This window comes from Nicotiana tabacum, chromosome 11, assembly GCF_000715075.1.
Source record: "Nicotiana tabacum cultivar K326 chromosome 11, ASM71507v2, whole genome shotgun sequence".
NCBI lineage: Eukaryota > Viridiplantae > Streptophyta > Magnoliopsida > Solanales > Solanaceae > Nicotiana > Nicotiana tabacum.
In genome coordinates this window covers 113,482,041-113,503,152 of record NC_134090.1, presented here as the reverse complement: position 1 = coordinate 113,503,152, position 21,112 = coordinate 113,482,041, and the positions used below count along the sequence as shown (strand labels likewise).

Below are 21,112 nucleotides of genomic sequence, written 5' to 3'. Positions count from 1 at the left end.
AAAAGTATCAGAAAATACCGAACAAACACAACAGAACATGCTAACAGACTCATCCACACAAAAACAGAAAAGGAAAACTTACTAGAAAATGTTCAAAGCAGGCCGACCCCAGTCCGAATTAGATTTGACCATTTGAGGCCAAACAAACTCTAACCAGGGTGTTCTCAACCGAGAACACCTTGGTTAAGGTCTATTAGACCTCAAACCCTCTATGAAGCAGGTCGGATTCCTCAAGCTCTTGTGTTCTAAGGTTCAGATTCTGAGATTTGAGTTTTTGGGAGTTGTGGGTAGATTCGGACCAAACCAAACTTGGTTTGGTCACGAGGAGGGTCAGGGGAGTGTCTGGTATAAAGATGGGGTGGTTTGGTATAGGTCAGAGTTCGACTCAAATCTTCAAATGAAGATTCGAGACGACGGAAGGTGATTCGAGGTACAGGATTAGTAGATTCGTGTTCAGGGTGGTTGGATGTTTCAGGGGTGTGAAGGGGGTGGTCACCGGCGTTCATGCCGCCGGGTTCTGGTGAAAGGGAAACTAGGGCGGCATTAGGGTTTGGGGGTTTCAGGGCTTGGGGAAGGAGATGACTGAAGGGGGGTTCGGATAGGGGGCGTGGGGTGAAGGGCCAAGTTTATATACGGAAGGGGAAGAGAGATTGGAGCCGTTAGATCAAGTGATCTGAACGGCTTAGATCTATTGGTGGGTAACAGGACGGGGTCGTTTGGTATGGGAACGGGGTCGTTTTGGTTTAGGTGAGGGGTTGGGTTGAACCGGCTAAATAGGTCGGGTCATGAGGAAAGCCAGGGACCGTTGGATCAATGGGGTTGGACGGCTCAGATCAACTTGCCTGAAATGGCGTCGTTGAGGTGAGTTGAACAGCCTGATCTGGACCGTTCGTTTGAATCAAATCAACGGCTTCGACGCCGATACGGCATCGTTTGAGTCCGTGCTTGGGCAGGCTCGTCTTGGACTGGATCAGTGCTTTGGTTTTGGGCCTCGTTTTGGGGCCCAATCAGATTTTCCTTTCCTTTTTAATTTCAACAAATTAACCAAAAATTCCTAAAAACAATGCAAATAATTAAAATAAACTTACACACATATTGTGTAACACCTACAACAATAAACACACATATTAGAATTTTAAAAATGGTTAAATCACAGCCTAGAGTAAAAGCTGCATATTTTTTGTGAATTTTCTCTTAAAACCGGACTACGGCCTGATTACCCACGGTGTTCTTATTTTATTTTTTTTGTTTTTTGTAAGATTAATTGCAACACGGGCCGAACCACAAATGACTAGCAGCGCATGTCATGAAAAAAATTGGGAATTTGTACAGCGAGGTCACTGGTCACTATTTTTGTTTTCTTTTGGAGTGATTGCCCGTGAAGCAAAAATCACGTGCTTACAATGGGATGCCCTCAGAGGTTGATGATATTATGAAACATGTACCTATGCACGACATGACATTCATACGCATATGCATGGCGTTAAAGGTAATTTATGATTTACAAAGTTATTCAGACTTACACGTTGAGTCATGTACTCTATATGTCTTCCATGTCTCTTATGTATTTATTTATGTGCCTTATATACTCAGTACATTATTCGTACTGACGTCCCTTTTGCCTGGGACACTGCGTTTCATGCCCGCAGGTCCCGATAGACAGGTCGAGAGCCCTCCATGTAGGCTATCAGCTCATCGGAAGATGTTGTTGTGCTCCATTTACTTCGGAGTTGCTTGTTTGGTTAGTATGAGTTAGATGTTATTGTTTGGTATGGCGGGACTCTGTCTCGACCTTTATGATATTTATGTTTCTTAGAGGTTTGTAGACATATGTTATGTATGTGAAAGATTGTACGGCCTTGTCAGCCTATGTTTTGAGTTTATAAATGATTATGTTGGCCTATTAGGCCCGTATGTCACGTGTATATGATGATGTAATAAGAAAGATGCATTACTTTGGTATTCGGTTGAGTAAGGTACCGGGTGCCTGTTGCGGCCCATCAGTTTGGGTCATGACAAAAGTGGTATCAGAGCAGTTCTTTCCTAGGGAGTCTACAAGCCGTGTCTAGTAGAGTCTTGTTTATGGGTGTGTCGTGCACCACACTTATAAGCAGGAGGCTACAGGGTATTTAAAATTGTCACTCTTTCTTCTTACTCTAGATCATGTGGTAGAGCTCACTTATAAGAATTCAAGTCCCGAACTTCTATTTTTATTTGTAGTGAGACAGTGCCTACGTTCAGAAAGATGATCGATAAGAGATATAGCTGTGAAAGTATTGAATTAGAGGAACTTGACTTTGTATCATGCTTATGATAAGAAATTTGAGATCTTCAGTAGATCATGTGTGTACTGAAAGGTGTAAGCTTCCTGATAAGACGCCTTAAGGCAAGAATGCCTTTCCACCTTTATGGTAAATGACAATGAGAGATTAAGAAGATAAGTACAAGTTTCAGCAAGTAAAAGGAGCAAGGTGAAACAGGGTACGAGGTACCCAGTTAATGAAGGTTAACAACATTTATAATTAAGGCAGAGGAACAAAAGGTTTTTGAGTTATATTCAATAGTAACAGAGGTATATACAATTGGTTGCACCCATTCCAAATATGCCCTATGGGGGTTAATAAAAGTAGTATAAGAAGATATGATGGATGAATTATTTGAGTCAGTTGATATTTCCAAAGGATATTACAGATGTGCTAACAAAATCTCCCTGTGAGACCCCCAGATGACACACTCTGAAATACTACAACTAGATATGAGTACTATAAAGATAGACACTGGAAGCCTTGAAAAGATAAATGTTACCTTAGTATGGCTCCTGTCCCTATCAAAGAAAGAATGCTAGGCAACCCGAAGAGTCAGTAGACGGAGCACGTGGAGCTAAAAGCAAAGGAATGTCTTGTGGAAATCTTCAAAATAAAGTGTTAGATAGAAATGTTAGCAGAAAATGAGAAGAGAGTTAATGAAGCGTTAAGAGTAAGATGTGATGCATGGATGACAACAGAAAAAAAATGAATGACGGTATTATATGATATATAGTTAAGTGAAGGAATAGACGAGAGGAGCCAGGACTTGAGATAACAAAAGGGTATAGGCCATAAAGTTATATCCTCATTTCGAGAAATAAGTTTGTTACTCCAACGCGACTACCCGAAAGGGAGAGTTAGACCTCAGAGTAATAAAAATCAGCATGGACTGGTGAACAAGGTAAAGTAACCATGAATTAAGGACTGAGTGACTTGATAATGGTCGGCATTATGAGTTCAGATTGCGTTCTGGTCATAATAGAATGGACAACAAAAGAAGATTCATAAGAAATTCAAAGAAAGGTCATTCAGGAAAACGCTTCCCTAAAGCAAGCAATGCGAGCAAAGTTAAGCTTAAGGGATTGCATGTGCTAGTTGCGATAAGTGTCATCATCACGAGTAAGGGAATTTATTATCCTTGGTACAAAAAGATTGCCGCAAGGCAAGTAAGGATCATTAATATTGTGAAACGATGCTAAAGATGAAGAGGTAAAACATCTATAGGTAGATCCCCATGGCTTCAACACTTAGTACTCCCCTAAAAGGAGGAATATGGAGTGATATGCCATTAAATCAGAATTAAGTGGTTCTAGTGAATGGTAAAGGAAGAATGCGATAAAAATGAAAAAGGAATGAGATAGCATTTATCCAAAATCCTACAGATATGCTATGATTCCAGAATATTGTGCAAGAACGACGTTAAGGAGAGGAAGTAAAGGTTCCTATCCGAGCTGTTATTAATAACTAAGAAGCCGGTGCTAGATATAAGTTAAGACAAAGGAAATAACCCACGAAAGATTACGTGGAATATTGATATGAGAATGGGCCAACGAGTAGTTAGTAATTGATCAGGAAGAGCCCAGTTATGGCTAAATGGGAGGTTACAGACGAGTCAGCAAATCGTATAAGATAAACATAGTAAGACCAAACATGAAGAATTCAGCCCCGCAGTAATGTCATTATAATACTTGAGATATATTCAAATAGAAGTTGGGTTATTTAAAGGTACCGTATGAGTATTACGGGGATAAAAGAAAGTACCACTGGAAAAGGAAAGACAGTCAAAATATCAATTCGGGAGCAACCCTGCAAGCACAAGGGCATGGAGGTAAGCAACTACGGATGAGTATAGGCAAGGAAGGACATCAAAAGGTCCGTAATAAGCTCACAACTTTACAAGAGTCAAGGGTTCTCCCTAAGTACTACAACGAAAGACTAGCTGAGTAAATAAGGAAGAAGGCTGCAACCTAAGCAAAATAACCTAAAGAGGAAATGGTCGTGTAACAACAGTCTCACAACAACATTGTAAGTACTCCGAAGGAAAGTGGCACCTACCGTGACTAATGAAGGAGAAGTAAAATTAAAAGTTGTATTCGAAATCACACGAGTTGCATGAAACCTCCGGCATGCGTGGGAACTAAGACAAGATAAGAATGCACGCAACAAGAAGGCAGAAAGACCAGAAAAAGTAATAGCTTACTTAAAGAAAGTTGAGAAGGAACGAAAGGAATTATTCAATCAATGATCCCGAGTTGGTTACATTATGAACACAATTAAGAGTTTGGAGTTTTATACCTACGGTATATACAATCGTTTACGAAGATTCTGGTATATGTTAAAAGAAAGAATTGAGCCCAGGTCATAGATGGAGGATTGAATTGTTAAAGGATTATATCATGATTATCCCCCAGCGCCTAGGAAAGGCTAAAGTAATAACTAATACCAGGAGCCACAAATCGGAAGATAGCTTAAGCATAAAGGCCGATCAAAAGGAGAAGGAAACTACAGAGTTACATCAATAAAGTAAATCAGGAATTTGATTATTGAACCAAGAAAATTATGGCCATAGTGATTGAAAACATTATAGTATCACTCTTGTATCACAGGTACAAGTCAGATAGTACAACAACCATATTCTATAATGGCTCCACAATAAAGCCAGTTAGAAGAGTACCAGCCTTATAGAAAGTCAGTATGAAGCTCCCACCGGATTGTGTATGCACCAAAGGTGCAAGTGTTATAATAAGAGCTTCAAGTGTGGATGTAAATTGTACCTATATGGAAGGGAGGTCATAAAAGAAATAGAAGATATGATGCGAGATTTTAAGGCAAAGGTAAACAATGTACGAGATACTCAACTGCAGGAGGTTGTGAATAGTCCATACTTCGGATAGAAGGCCAGAAGCACGGGGATTCAGTATCCAGGAATGATAGCAGCATCGTTAGTGGAATATCTCCCAACCCAAGGTTTCTAGGTATCGAGAGGCCTAGTCAAGAGAGTAAAGAAGAGTTAGAGATGACGTGATATCTCACTTGTTGTTCCGGAATAGCACAAGGAAACCTATGGTTCAAACAAGTTGAAGGAAGGCCGCGGATAGAATAAATAGATATGTATAGGTCCCAAGCTAAAGTATAGTAGAGCGACAAAGTTTTAACGAAGCATGAGTAAGGATGAGGAAAGGCAAGTAAAAGGGTGACGAGAACGGATAAGTTCTCGGGATTGAAACCCATGAAAACAAGAAAGCTAATGATTTTTCTAAGCTATAGAAAGTTCAGTATAGCCTGAATGAACTCAAAAGGAGTCTAAGTCTAATAACATTCAGAAGAGATGGAATGCTGCCCTGTTAATAGAATGAGGGTGTAATTATTATAGAAAAAAAATGACATTTGGGCATTCGATTGAGTAATGATCTGACGAATAAAAGAAAGGGATCTCATGAATTGGACAGGATTAAAATACCCACGCAAGGTAAATCATATTGGGATGCCATGAGCTATGGTTATTAAAGCAGGGTATCACCCCAGGTGGATCAATCTAATCATTTCAGATGTTCCCCAATAAAACGTGAATCCTAGCAGCAATATTACATAAAAGGTTAAGTTATCAGGGGTGGATTATGGATCAAAAATTGAGGTGAATCAACAATTGATGGATAAAAGTTATAAAGTATGAGAAGAGATTAGGCCGTCATTCTTATGATGCAGTAATGTGAAAGCATTAGAGGACATAGATTTATACGTATGAGATAAGAAATGAAAGTAACCTGGGATTTGGTAGCAGACCTCAGTAACGAGAAGTCGAGGTAAGAATTATGGTATAGTATGACCTATGTAGATGCATTAAAATCATACGAATGGATAACCACGTCTATAGAATAAGATATAGCAATATTCGTAAGTTCAACAACAAAAAAAGGAGCGAAGAACTTCAGGATTGGCAAAAAGCTGGAGGAAAAAGGAGAGAAGAGTTGCATAGGCACATTGACAAGGTCAGTATCGTAAAGGCTGCATGATAGAAGGTAGCAATAGTTACGAGATTAGAAGGATTCCAACTCCAAGTCATGGTATGAGAAAGAGGCTTAAGGGGGGGAGGGGAATGCCCTAGTCTTTGGAATTCATTCACATAACAGTTTCCTAGATGGCAAGAGAAGTACTAAAGTATTCGCAAGACCTATGGGTTATGAGAATGATAAGAGAATCAGCCAACATTCTAGGACGAATGTTACAAAGGGAGGAATGATGTGATGCCCTTCAATATTACGTCGATATTACGTCCCACAGTATTATATTACCATGATGCTATGCTTCGCAATATTAATTTATGGCGATGTTGCACCCTGTAGTATTGTACATTGAATTTGTCGTAAGGAAATTGACATTAGTCCAAGGAAAATGATTATTTGGAGATTATAAGGATTATACTATTTTAAATAAATGATGAGTAAATTCGTGATGGTGCGAGGGGAAGCAAGTCAAAGAAAAATGAATTTTCGTCCAAGTTTGGCATTTTGGGGTAAAATACGGCCCGAGCTAAAATACCCGATATTTATGGACTAGTACCATGCAAGGTACCATATGACCATGGTAGTATAATATATAAAGTATTTTAAAAATAAATAGAATTTTAAGTAATTTGTAGTAATTTTTAAATAATGCGGGTAGTTGGTTAAGTACCGGGTAACGAGACATTACCCAGTTGACTAATAAGTGGGTAAAGATTACTAATCTTCACCCACTCTCCACGTGGCACAAAGCTACCAAATTAAGAAATGACTCATAACAATTTTAAATAGGTGTCTAAATCCTATCTCATTGTAGGAACTTGAAATATGATATATCATTAGGGAATCTGAAATAAGATAGAACCAAATTAATATCAAAATCATTCAAGGCTAGAAACAGAAGTTTCAAAACCAAGAAACATGGAACAAATTTTATGTTTAATCCATTCTTTAAGTTCAAGAGTGTTTCCTTCAACTCTTAAAAGGACCAGAATGTTTTCCTCTCAAAATCTAAGGAAACAAAAATATGCTATTTCGTTCAAAAACTTTAGGAACCAGAAAAAATAAATTTCGTCCATGATTCTTTAAGGAGCATAGGCAAATTTTGTTCAATCAACGAGGGTTTTCCAATGAAATATCATACGGAGTTTTTCCTATTTCGGGTATGTTAAGGCTATCCCTTCTTTCTTTTGGCATGATCCATACGATATGAACGAAACGTGCAAATGCACAAATTCCATAAGTGACTCTACTCATAGAAGTAATAGAAATATCTATGTTCTTTTAATTCCCAAGTGTCATAATATTTTATCATCTGTTCATGGGTCTCAGAAAAATACGAAAGTTGAAAAGATGTTACTTTATGATATTGCTCAAGAGGCAAAGTGGTCTTATGACCTTCCGAATGATTTTATTGACGTACTTTTCATGCATTGCATTCATATACATTGACCCATGACCAAATGACGTTATATATGCATATATATGTAAATATATGTATATGGGATATGGGAAATGGTTACGGCGTTATATACGCACCACCACCTGATCAGCTGATATATGATGATGATGTTGCCCACAGTGGTCGGTTTATGATTCAAATGGCGTTATATATGCATATATATGTAAATATGATTCAAATGGCGTTATATACGCGTATATATGTATGTATATATGTATATGGAATATGGGAAATGTTATGGTGTTATATACGCACCACCACCTGATCAGCTGGTATACGATGATGATTTTTTCCACAGTGGCCGATATGATATGATGGGATGCCCTCAGAGGCTGATGATATTATTAAACATGTACCTATGCACGACATGACATTCATACGCATATGCATGATGTTAAAGGTAATTTATGATTTACAAAGTTATTCAGACTTACAGGTTGAGTCATGTACTCTATATGTCTTCCATGTCTCTTATGTATTTATTTATGTGCCTTACATACTCAGTACATTATTCGTACTGACATCCCTTTTGCCTGGGACGCTGCGTTTCATGCCCGCAGGTCCCGATAGACAGGTCGAGAGCCCTCCATGTAGGCTATCAGCTCAGCGGAAGATGTTGGTGTGCTCTATTTGCTTCGGAGTTTCTTGTTTGGTTAGTATGAGTTAGACGTATATTGTTTGGTATGGCGGGACTCTGTCTCGACCTTTATGATATTTATGTTTCTTAGAGGCTTGTAGACATATGTCGTGTATGTGAAAGATTGTACGGCCTTGTCGGCCTATATTTTAAGTTTATAAATGATTATGTTGGCCTATTAGGCCCGTATGTCACGTGTATATGATGATGTAATAAGAAAGATGCATTACGTTGGTATTCGGTTGAGTAAAGTACCGGGTGCCTGTTGCGGCCCATCGGTTTGGGTCGTGACAAGCCATGACCCCACTGCCATCTCCCCTCATTCTCAAACACACACGCACCAAAACACATTATACACACAGTCAAAAAACGAAACGAAAAAAAAGAAGAAAAAAATAGAGTTAAGGGAAAACGATCCGCTCATTTTCGATTTCAGTTTTTTGGGTCTTAAAATGGGTTTTTCTTTAAGTGTTGGGTTAGAGTCCGATTGAGGTGTAGTTGGAGTTTTGCTGATTCGAGTCTATTTTGGACTTCGTTTTTGAAATCTGTTCGAGGTCGTCGAAGGTCCGTTCGAGGTTTCGTTACCGGATCGTGGTTCCCGACAATTGTTCGTTTGAATAGTAATATTTTGAATCTCTGCTCTTTTTCAAGGTCCATTTTTGCTTCGTTTGCTTCTCCAGTTCATAATTTAATTAGTTCATGTGAATGTATTATTGATTGCTTTGTTTGTCTAATTTTAATGGACATGCATATGTCCTATTGAATTGTTTCTTTGTATTTGATCTCAAATTGAAGTTGCTGGCATGAAGTTCGAACAATAAAGTAAAGCAACATGAATTAGGCATCTAGAATGTGTGCTACTTAATGGGTTGCGGAATTGGTTTCTAAAAAATAAGCATTGGTTTTGGGCAAAATATTATATTGTTAGGCTTGGGATAATTCTCTAGCCTTGATTTCTATTTTATCTATTTGGGGTCGCTAGTAGTATGTTTTAGGCCGACCATGCTTGGGTAGGCAAACTTTAGGATTTTTGTTAATTTTGAGGCGAGAGGTCGTTCCCTTAGTTAAATTTATCTGGGGAATGCTCCGAAGGATTTGTACATATTTTTTTCCGAGGTATGCCCCGAAGAATTTGTATTCGGAGGTCGATAGTAGAATTCGTAGTATTTTTATTTTTATTTTTCTTTTATTAGGTGGGAACGACCTCGAGCCTCTTGTGTGTTTATTTTCCTTTTTCTGTGTTTTCTACCTCAATTGAATATTTTAAAAGCCAACTTGATCATGTACACAACCGTACTAGTTATGGGACTCGGGGAATGCCTAACACCTTCTCCCCGAGTCAAAATGAACCCCCTTACCCGAATCTCTTGTGTAGACTTAGTTTTGGAGTCCAAAGTCTTTTAAAAGGAAAATTATTTTTATATAAAAACCGTTGACCTGACACAACGAAAATAAATGTCAGGTGGCAACTTTGAGTAAATCCTTTTGAACACAATTTTGTCACTTTTTAATTAAAATCCCTTGTTTGAGCTTTACAAATCCTTTTATTATTTTTAAGAGGGTTAGTGAGGTTGTAAAAAGGGGTGTGACATCTTTGGCGACTTTGTTGGGGAGTTGTAGGTTCGAGCTGATACTTGATCTTGTGAGCAATAGTAACACTATAAACTAATAGACCAGATAAATTAAGTAGTCAATTCAGTTGAATAATATAATAGGATTATTAGACAGCCCATGACCCTAGATCATTTTCATTACATTGATAATATAAAAGTCTTCGTTTCCTTTGTTAAGAGTTCACCATTTGTTTTCTTTTATTGTAATTAGTCTAGAGTTACTATTTTTGGATTTAAATCTTGTTTAGATAATTAAGATAATCTAATATAGTTAATAATTAATAACAAGTTCTCGTGGGTTTGATATTCGACTTCTAGTCATTTTATTACTTAACGATTGCGTATACTTGCATGTGCGTTTAGTTACGACACAATACTTCGAGATTACAAATAAAATAATAGACACTTTTAAGATAATGTCTATCAAGTACGTAAATAAATCAAGAAATACTTAATTGTTTGATCAGCTTATAAGTAATCAATGTGATTTCCTAGTGACCGGATTGAGCTAGAAAGTTGTTATGAGGCAACAAAAGCAAGAAGAAAACAGAAGCAGCATAGTGCCCCACCAAGGGATGAATACCAGTTGAGAGGTTATTGAAGAAACAAGTTGAGAGTGGTGGCCAGTTTTCACTTTGACCTTTTGGCTTAATGATGACTGTTTTAGCATGCCTATTCATAAGCAAAACCATTAGTCCAGTGACATATTGAATACCCTCACCACCTCCCTATGACACAAAACATGTGCTCCCTATATGCCCATTTTCCATTAGACTTTTTTTTTTTAAATTTATTACTGCTATTCCCCCTTTTTCAGCCTGACATTACAAAGGTAGAAATCATCCACCGGACGCCCTGGCTTTCTTTTTAGTTTTCCATCTATCACCCAGCATCCAATATTTATATTGAGACCTAAAGTAATTAAGTTCGAATTTGTGCCTGAAGTCCCATACTAGGGGAAGGGAGGGGAGGGAAGAGGGGCAAAGTGCTCCATAAAAGGCGATGTTAATTATACCCAGAGCTCAAATTCAAAATCTTTAATTAAAAATATTAAAAATATTTATCACTCCATCGTAACCCTTGGTCAATCAAGCTAAGCCTTCAAATAAAACTGAGCAAAGGGAAAAAAACTTTTCCTCACGCTCAATAATATATCCTTCTATATATCTTTGCTGTTGACTTATTAGATAGTAGGTCTTTTGACCGGCTACATTGAATTTATTGTATTTTCTGTCACTTTATACCATAACAATCTTCCTTTCAATGATGTGTGTTATGGTTTTAAAGTCATTATCTACTCTTATTTTAAATAATATAAAGCTCCCAGAGGAACAATCTTGATTTGACACAAGTTAGTACATTTTGTCACTTCACTTTCTTTCTTTGAAAAATAATTAATTATAACATTTAGGTTAGTTTTTGCCGAGTTATAAAAGAATACTCCATAAGAGAAGGGAAAGAAAATGAGGGATGTAATTTGTGGGACTCAATAAGTTGATGTGCAAAAATGCTTTTTCAATCTTTTAATTAAGATCAAGTGTAATATATATTTTTATTAATTTAATATACAATATGTAAACCATCAACTCATATGATATTAACTCAATTTTTCGAGAGGAACAGGGCTATTTGGGACTTAATGTTGCATTATAGCACAGGCTTGTAGCACCTCACATTAAAGAAAAAGAGAAAAAAGAAAAAGAAAAAGAAAAAAAGTAGACCAGAAAGTACGTAAGAAACTAAGAATGCACAGAATGCCAAGATGATCATGGAACATGTAGTGAATCAAAGACCAAGAAAAACAGTGTTATGATAGGTGGGCTCCAGCGATGGATTAGTCAATAGTCAACTTAATGGTCAACAGCAACATTCGTATTATACACATAAATTGTTTTTTCTTCTAAAACCTATTCATTCCTTTGAACAAAAAGATAAACAAATGATGTTTGGTACATTCACAAGTTGAATGCGATTTTAACCATATAATTTGATTCCAAATATCCAATTAAATTCGCTCAGCCTTTTTCCCTTCAAGATATTATTCTTTCTTTTCTCTAAAATCAGATAGTTCTCCTTTGCTTTTCTTTTTTGGCCTCAAAGAGAAAAAAAAGAAAAGAAAATGTTAGACGGATTCTAGACATATATATATCATTATAGCAATCTAGTTTATATGGATATTGTTTTGTCCGCTCATCATTTTTTGACTATGCATGCCCGAAAACTAAAAATAAATTAGCAATAAAAATAATAATTAATGGGGGTAACAACAATAACATCAATAATGTACTACTATAGAAAATAGGAACACACCATATAGACATGTGCAATTGTCTCATATACAAAGGAATATAACTTATGTACATTGATACTGTATAATATTTTACAGCATAAAGCAAAAATGACCTACCAACCATATGTAAATTGTAATTATATATAATAAGCCTAATTTGGTTACGTAGGAAATAAGAAAAATCTAGCAGAACAAGTTAAAACGCAAAATATATATGATATTATCGTGTACATAAGTTAAATTTTATGTATTAAAATAAGATTAGATAGTATTGAAACTGAGCCATATTCTCTGCAGAAAAGTCTTATTAAAACGCTCTCTTTAACCAATCAAATTAGAGGAAGGGAGCAGACATGATGAAGAGAAATTAAGAAAAACATATATCTAGACAAATGATAATGCAAATTTATTTGGTTCCTGAAATTTGCTTTTAGATGAACTAATTTTAGTAGAGTGCTTAAGTTTCAAGTCTTGTCAATTTCTAATACTAATTAATCTAAGTGTCGAGTATATACATACATAATTAATGTATACATATACAATTATATAGTATTATTTTAATTACAGGGGTGATGGTGGTCCATCAAGTATACTGCTTATTTTCCTTGCATATCAAGCAATCTCCATCTCTCTCTTCATTCTTTATTTATCTCTTCGTATATCTCTAAGCGACAATACATGCCAAAAGAATCATGATTACTACTCCAGCTCAAAACCCATGTGAATTCCTATCATTTTATTTCCTTTAACTAAATTATCTTTTGTTTTGTCTCACAAAGGAGCCTGCATTATTTTTTTATTTCTTTTTCAGAATTAAATTTAAAAAAAAAAACAGAAGCTCTTTTCGGTAAGAGAATCGAATAAATACATGAAATGTACTAGTAGTACTTTGTGAGCCAATTACCAAAGACAGTTGGAGTATAAATAAATATTCCTTTCAAAGTACCCCAAAAGGGATTGTTTCGTTGTATCTTACTATATGTTTATTTGTTCAAATTTATGCATAATATTCTATCAACTGATTTTTTTAAAGGAATACAAATTGATGTGGTATACTAGTGTTGGATAACCATGCTTTATTTTATATTGGAGTTTAATGTCTATCTAGTGATAATACAATTTTTCTTTAAATTTTACTAGGTAATGTAAAAGATAATTATAAAGCTAAAATTAAAATTAGTGACATGGAACCCTCACCAATAAGGTGAAAATTCAGGTACGTAGCTAACTATGATTCCCCGATACATGTTAAATTATATACTCCCTCCGTTTCAAATTATATGATGTACTTTCGTTTTACCTCTTTTACCCTTAATGAGAAGCTTTTATAACCACACAAAAGTCATGAACTCACAAATCTTTTAAGACCACAAATTTCAAAAGTTTTTTTTTTAAACTCCGAGTCAAACTACATCATCTAAATTGAAACGGATGGGATAGATACTATAAAATATTATGTATGTATATTACTCCTACTAAATTCATTGTTTTTTAGTTATAAAGTAAGAAATACAGAAAGCGAGGGGTGTGGGTGGGTGTGGGGGTAGGGGGTGGGGTTTCTGTGCTTTTGTGAAGGGCGTTCCGAAACTTTTGCTTTAGTAGTCAAGGGGACTCGAAACAAAGGTGTAAGAAGCTTGCTTTAGAGCTTTAGAGAGAGACAGAAAAAACCGACTCAGGTTTTCTCTCTTTCTTTTGCTTCCCTTCTCTCTCAAACACAGACACAGAGAGGAAAAACCGTCTTCATGCAGTGCTTAAATTAGCAAAGGAAGTTAAAGGTAGGGCATACAAGTAGAGATAGATAGAGTTATACTTTTTCTTTATATCTCTTAATTTTGGCTTCAGTTAAAGTAAGAGGGAATTCTGGTGTCCTTCAGGGGTTAAAGTTGGTTTTATATATATCTTCATTCCCCACCCCCCTTATTCTTCTCTCTTCTTTTCTCCCATTTCTTTCACCTCCATCTTCTCTGCCCTTATTCTCTCTTGGCCTTTATTTTCTAGTTTATTTTAATTTCTCCTGAGGAAATTACAAGTCTTAACTTGTTAGTATTTCTGCTTTTACTTAAATTTATAATAGAGATATATCTATCCATATTTAACTTGAATTATATATATGCTGCTAGCTTTTATACGATTTTCTCTTCTTGTTGAAGGGAGGGATCTTGGATTATATTAATTATTCTTTTCGTTTCTGAAAGATTGGTTTTAGTCCACAGGATTCTTGATATCAAAAGGTATTGCTTGCATACCAAAGTTGTCATGGAAGATTTTCAGCTGAGTTGATAGTAAAGGAATCATCTGTCTACCAATTCAAAAAAAAGAAGAAGAAGTCATGAGTAAGAGTAGTCATCAGTTGGGATCTATTAGTAGTTCTGATCTTATTGATGCAAAGCTTGAAGAGCACCAATTGTGTGGATCTAAGCAGTGTCCTGGGTGTGGACACAAACTTGAAGGAAAGCCGGTACGGTTTATTTTACTTTCATAATAGTACTACACTTAATATTCTTTGCTTCGTTACAAAGATTTCAATAATAATAAATTAAAATAAAGAATCATGCTTGCTACTCCTGAAGCTGCTTCATTAATATTATTTTCTTTAATCTTATATATTACTGGAATATTTCTTTCTCTAAGGCAATAATACTAATTAAATGTGGTCATTTTAAAAGGATGTCTGCTTGTTTTGATCTTCTGACTGTTTTCATTTTGTGTTTATGAAGAGTATTTTGGTTTTTAATTTAAATTAGCTTACATATTAATGGTATTTTTTTTTTTTTTTGGGTAGGACTGGGTAGGTCTACCAGCAGGAGTAAAGTTTGACCCAACAGATCAAGAATTGATTGAACACCTTGAAGCAAAAGTACTGGCTAAAGAATCAAAATCCCACCCTTTGATTGATGAGTTCATTCCTACTATTGAAGGAGAAGATGGGATTTGCTATACTCATCCTGAGAAACTTCCAGGTACACTCTTTCTCCACTAGAAATATGGGCAATTTCTTGTACCATAATTCAACATAGTTAGGTTTTACTATGTTTCTTTTCTTGTTTGCAAGGGACAAAGAAAAACTGCATTTTTTCTAGGGTTTGCAAGAAAACTTTTGAGTTTGTCCCACCTAAGTAAATCCAACATTGATAGAGTATTTGCTAACTGTTGTCTTGGTTAGGTGTTACAAGGGATGGACTAAGTAGACATTTCTTCCACAGACCATCAAAGGCATACACAACAGGCACAAGAAAAAGAAGGAAAATCCAAACAGAATGTCAAGACTTGCAAGCTGCAGGTGGCGAAACTCGTTGGCACAAGACAGGCAAGACAAGGCCAGTAATGGTGAATGGGAAGCAAAAGGGGTGCAAGAAAATTCTTGTCCTCTACACAAACTTTGGCAAGAACCGGAAACCCGAGAAGACAAATTGGGTAATGCATCAATACCATTTAGGCCAACATGAAGAAGAAAAAGAAGGTGAACTTGTGGTGTCAAAGATATTCTATCAGACTCAGCCAAGGCAATGTAATTGGAGTAACACTACTACTAGCACTACTGCTGGTGGAGAAGCGAGCAGTGATCTTAATAGCAGAAGAGATAGTGGCAGTGGGAGCTGTTCTTCATCTAAGGACATCAATAATAATATCCCTTCTTCTCATAGGGATGAATTGTCTGCTGCTGTTTGTGCTGCTATGTCAAGTTACACTACTATGGATATTCAACAATTCAAACCTGAACATTTTAGCTTTCTCCCATTTAGTAAAAGCTTTGATGAGGTATCTGATCTATTCTTTTTCTTTTGTTTTCCCTTCATTCTCATTCTTCACAACAATTTACAGAAAATCATGTCAATATATATTCTTCTGTAATGTATGTCATTATTCTCCATTTTTTGTCTTGATTTCTTATGTGGGATATGAGGCCATTTTCGTCACGTGATATGTAGGAGAGCAATAGTATTTGGTCCTAAGACTTAACAACTATTTAGCTCCATCAAACGTCAAATTCATGCTAGCAAAGAAGGAAACAATGCACAAGCAAACAAGCTATTCTTTTTAGTTTCCGCTTACACATTCCTTAAATAATTAAGAAAAAATGAAAAATATACTAGACTTGCTTGATAATAACTGTCAGTATTTTATTCTCGTGGTTAAGCTATCAAAAAATAAAAAATTATTCCAGTACCAGTAATAGTAGTACAAAATAAAACCAAAGATAAAAAAACTGTAACATAAAAAAAGTGTTTGACAATGCAAACTATTGCAGGCAGGCGTTGTAGTAGGTGAAGCTTCAATTGCGAGGGAAGGTGGTTCGGCAGCAGCAGCAGCTGCACCAGTAGGCACGTCAGACGCGCGAGACATTCACAAGCCACATCATGTAACTCATGACCAACAGCTGCACCAGCACCAGCACCAGCATCAACACCATCATCAGGTTGCAACCGCATCATTCCACATCAGCAGGCCGTCACCCCCAATATCAGCCATTATAACTCCGCCTCCTCTCCATAACACTTCCATTATTCTCGGCCATGATGATGCCTTCCATGTTCCCAGATCAATAATCCTTCCAAATGAAAACTTTCAGGTAACTGCGAAAGAGAATAATTTTCGTCCTTATTTTTTTTCAATGAAGTAGGGACCGTTAAAAGAAAAGAGAATTCTTACGGATTGATTCTAACTTCTCTATGATAAGAACCAACTTTTACATTATCAGATCACCTAACATGATAACAATGTAAAGGATTCTTATGGATAGATTTTAACTTCTAATAAAGAACTAATTTTTACATTATCAGATCATCTAGCATGATAAAACATGTAACTTTTCATAAAAAGTGAGATTACTAATTTGGAAGATAAAGAAGGTTACATGTTACAACAAATTAAAATAGAACGTATACAATTTCTTTATTGTGTCAATATTGACTGACCTGTCCATAGGGCCTTTAAAAAAGAAAAGAGAAGAATTAAGGAAGTAGAGATGCATTAGCAAACATGATGAGTTTAAAAAAAAAAAAGGAAACAAGAAATCTTCTCTTGCCTTGAGGTGTTTACACATCCTGTTTATTGCAGACAATACATGATCACACATATGATTATGTTGGAGTTTTGTTCTAATTGAGTGTATCATCTTTCGGCAGCAACAGCAGCAGCAACAACAGCAACAACATCATAAACTAGAAGGAAGGTCTGCATCTGAATTGGAACAATTAATAATGGGCTGCACTTCTACTGATATCAAAGGAGTAAGTTTACACCAACTTTTGACCCTTGAATTCAAGATTTATCATTCTTATTGTATATCATAATCTTCACGATGGACAAAGATTAATAAGGAAAAAAGGAAAGGGATGGGTTGGATAAGAAAGTAATTTGCTTCTTTCTTTGGCTATTATTTTAACAAACAAAAGAAAAGGAGCTAGAGGTGTAGAGGCCTTTTCCTTTATCTCTTTATCTCTTTATTCTTTGCAAATTTTATGCTCCTATAGTAAGATTACGGATATTGGTACCACAAGCGATATCAAAATAGAGCTTGCGAATTTTTGTTTACTACTAATCCAGTTATGTGTCACTTTTTTTCTTTTAAAGAGTGATATCTATATATATTTAAAATAATTTAACTTTAAACTTTTGATTTTCATTAAACACATAATGTTGTAACTACATAAATATTAGAATAATTAGCCTAAATAGTTATTCATCCAATCACTTAAACAAAAAATAACCTGCGATATAATATATATATAAATGTTTATAATCAATGTATAATCTATCTGTACCAGCTAAAAAAAGTAAAAAGTGAATTTATCCGATTATTATGTAAAGATCCCTAAATATGGAGCACTAAAATATATTTAAAATTATAAATTTAAAAAAATCTTTTTTAGGTTCATGTAAAATGAAACAGAATGAATAACTTTTTAATAGGTGTCCAAAATAAATCATTATGTGAATGGGACAAATGACACTCAATTGCATGCATGGGATTCAGCAGTCAAAAGGCAACTGTGATCAAACCGTTTTCTTTTCCCTTGCTTTCTTTTCTTTCTTTCTATTAACACAAGGAAACCATATATACGCACAAAGAAAAAGAGTTGGCTCTCCCTTATTCCCTTCCAAATCTCCTTTAGCTCCTCACGTCTTTCCTCTCTCCTTTACCCCTTCCAAATGGCACCATTTTCTTCTTTGTTTACATACTATATCTTTCACTCTTTCCTTTCTCCTTCCCCTTTTTCATATTTGGACAAGCTTATGATTTTGGATACCCTGGTTCCTGTTATCTTTTGCTTTCGCTTTAGCTTCAAATTTTAGATGTTACATTCCCGTTGAATTAGTAGTCATGGTCAGATTTGTTTAGCTCAATGGAGCTATATTCACACTTTAGGCATAAACAAGAAATAAAGGACAACTAAAGCCCCTTCCTTAATGAACTTCAGAACGTCAAGTGTGTCAATAACAATATATTTGCATTTGGCTTATATTCTCCAGCATTCCTAGATTGGTTTCTTTTTTCTATTTGTAACATCAGAAAACCCTCGTTAATTCTCCCCCCTTAATAATGGGTAGGGTTAAATTTGAATGGAGGACTTCTAGTTTCATGTTTAATTACTCATGTAAAAACTTAAATTATTATAGGTGAAATATTTTTATTTAGTTATGTTTAACATTTGGGCCTACTCCAAGTATGAAATCTCGAGGTGTTCATCGTGGAATGTGCAAAAAAAAAAAACCTTTCTTCCAAGTTCCAACAACCTTTGAATAACAAAGAAGTGGCTTGCGGTTAGCCATTAATTAGGCCAAGATCCACACATTAATTGCTCCCTGCCCTGGCTAAGAAAACCGACGTAAAACACAACAATATATTTATGTATATAAAGGGTAAAGAAAAGGAAGATATTACTTTTATATGTGGGCATGTGCGGGTGATTGTGAAAAATACAAACCCAAAATCTTTCATTTGAATTCTGCTTGGTTTCATTTGCAGGATCAGTCATCCATCACAAACCCTCAAGATGCTGACTGGTTGAAGTACTCACACTTCTGGCCTGACCCTGACAACCCCGATCATCATACCTAGGAGCATAAATTCTCAAACTATAAATACAGGAAAAGCCAACTCCCACATATATATATCATCATTAGTACTTCAAGCCTTGTTGAAGTTTCCAGAAATAAGTGACCAATTCAACTATATATATGCTTCTTTTCTCCCTTTCTTTTTCAACTGAATGCTGACCAAAGCTACTCAGATCTGATAGCTGAACTGAACTAACAGTTCAACAACCAATGTTGGAAAAGCCCAGAAAGTTACAAGAAGAAGCAAGGAGTAAAGGGAAGAGACTAAGAAAGGCTGCTCTCTTCTGACAAAATACAAGAGCCAAAGCGAATGCATCTGCATGAAAATCATCACCACTATGATTACGATATCATCTTTATTTCCCTTTCTTATTATTTGATTATTTTTTATTGTTTTTATCTTTTTTCTTATATAATTTTTTTTAAACATGAAACACCATAGGAATATCTGTGCAAAGTGCACACCGAGCTTTGTTAATTATGCCTATGGACAGTCACTTTTTAGAGTAGTATACTTTCTTTTTTGGGGTACAACATATTTCCCCTAATAGAAATGAAATGTGATGTTGATTCTGTATTCCTATTGGGCCTTTACTTGCGCACAACTTTTGATGATGTAAATCGAGTTAAAGCAGCATCAAGTTAGCGCCTAGTTGGTAACAGATCCAATCTGGAGTACTACTTTAGTAGTTAGTATAGTTACGTAACCTTTTGCTTTTCTCATAGATATACTGCTACTCCATGAAGTTATTTGTTTCTGAATTTTTTTCCTACTATGACGCTACCAAATCACCAGATACACGAGTAAAATCTATTTCAAATTTAAAAGTAATATAGACATATTGCACGATTGACTATTCTCCATAAAGGATTAAACTTTGGGAATTAAATTCTAAGATCTTCATTGCATTTGAATTAGATACGTTATGACCTCTATATGCAGTAGCTAGAGAGCACACAACTGATGTTTTATATCAATGCCACAGGGGATTTGTGTGGTGTCCAATTTTTCACTTAAATTGATTATGGAAGGACCTGGTTCTTCTAAGTGTTTCATAACCTACTATTGTTGAAATAGTAAATGCGTAAAGTAAAGGACACAAGTATTTTACGTGAAAAATACCTGACTCAAAAGGTGAAAAAAACCATGATCTACTTCCCAGTAGAATTTTCCCGACCTCTCCACTAAATCACTGAGCCAAACACTGTATTTACAAAACACTTTTGCAAACCCAGGATTAACTCTAATCCCGTTGTGGCAAACAACCTCTAACTGTTGCGACAACTTCAAGTTAACTCTAACTTAAATACTCAATGTACCTATTACAATTGCCTCTAGATAAAGCTGAAAGGTACAATATGAAAACACCTACTACAATTGAACTAGGATAAAAAAACAAACACTTGGAACTGGTTCCTATCTGGTTCATGTAGCTTCAGGTTTGCACACTTGAATCACACACAAACTTCTTGCAAAATGCATTGCTATTTTGCTCTCAATTCATGTTTAACTTCTGCTTTTGCGCATAACCTGTAAAGTGAGAACATCCTGCGATTTATAGACCTAATAGAATAGAAAATAACTAGAGTTCTAATGCTACTCTTCCTTGGTGGAAGAGTTCTAGTTGATCTCAACTTCTAACTCCTCCCTTATCTTGAATAGTGTTCTCTTTGAGTAAGGAGTCCTTCTCCTTATCAATTATGCAACCTTTTCCCTCAGGAGATATGAAATATACCAAGT

General features: G+C 35.7%; 1 protein-coding gene across 4 annotated transcripts; it reads left to right on the top strand.

Moving 5' to 3' along the window:
- The first annotated feature begins 13,921 nt into the window (after nt 1-13,921).
- On the top strand, nt 13,922-19,952 carry LOC107828652 (NAC domain-containing protein 75). Of its 4 annotated transcripts, none has more exons than XM_016656095.2 (7): nt 13,922-14,084; nt 14,523-14,767; nt 15,092-15,269; nt 15,473-16,068; nt 16,559-16,879; nt 17,436-17,540; nt 19,280-19,952. In XM_016656095.2, exons 2-7 carry the CDS (start codon nt 14,639-14,641, stop codon nt 19,370-19,372), a joined length of 1,422 nt encoding a protein of 473 aa, XP_016511581.1. In that variant the 5' UTR covers nt 13,922-14,084; nt 14,523-14,638; the 3' UTR covers nt 19,373-19,952. The 4 variants fall into 4 exon arrangements, with proteins under 4 accessions (XP_016511581.1, XP_016511523.1, XP_075081492.1 ...); XM_016656037.2 differs by having other exon boundaries at nt 14,516-14,767; XM_075225390.1 differs by lacking the exon at nt 13,922-14,084 and adding an exon at nt 14,131-14,348 and having other exon boundaries at nt 14,516-14,767.
- Nucleotides 19,953-21,112: the final 1,160 nt, after the last annotated feature.

What these genes read in the sequence shown, in the direction of transcription:
- LOC107828652 (XM_016656095.2), top strand. Translation starts at nt 14,639, where the DNA reads ATGAGTAAGAGTAGTCATCAGTTGGGATCTATTAGTAGTTCTGATCTT. An exon ending in TTAGTAAAAGCTTTGATGAG is followed by an intron (nt 16,069 to 16,558) that starts GTATCTGATCTA and finishes AAACTATTGCAG; the next exon opens with GCAGGCGTTGTAGTAGGTGA. An exon ending in CTTCTACTGATATCAAAGGA is followed by an intron (nt 17,541 to 19,279) that starts GTAAGTTTACAC and finishes TTTCATTTGCAG; the next exon opens with GATCAGTCATCCATCACAAA.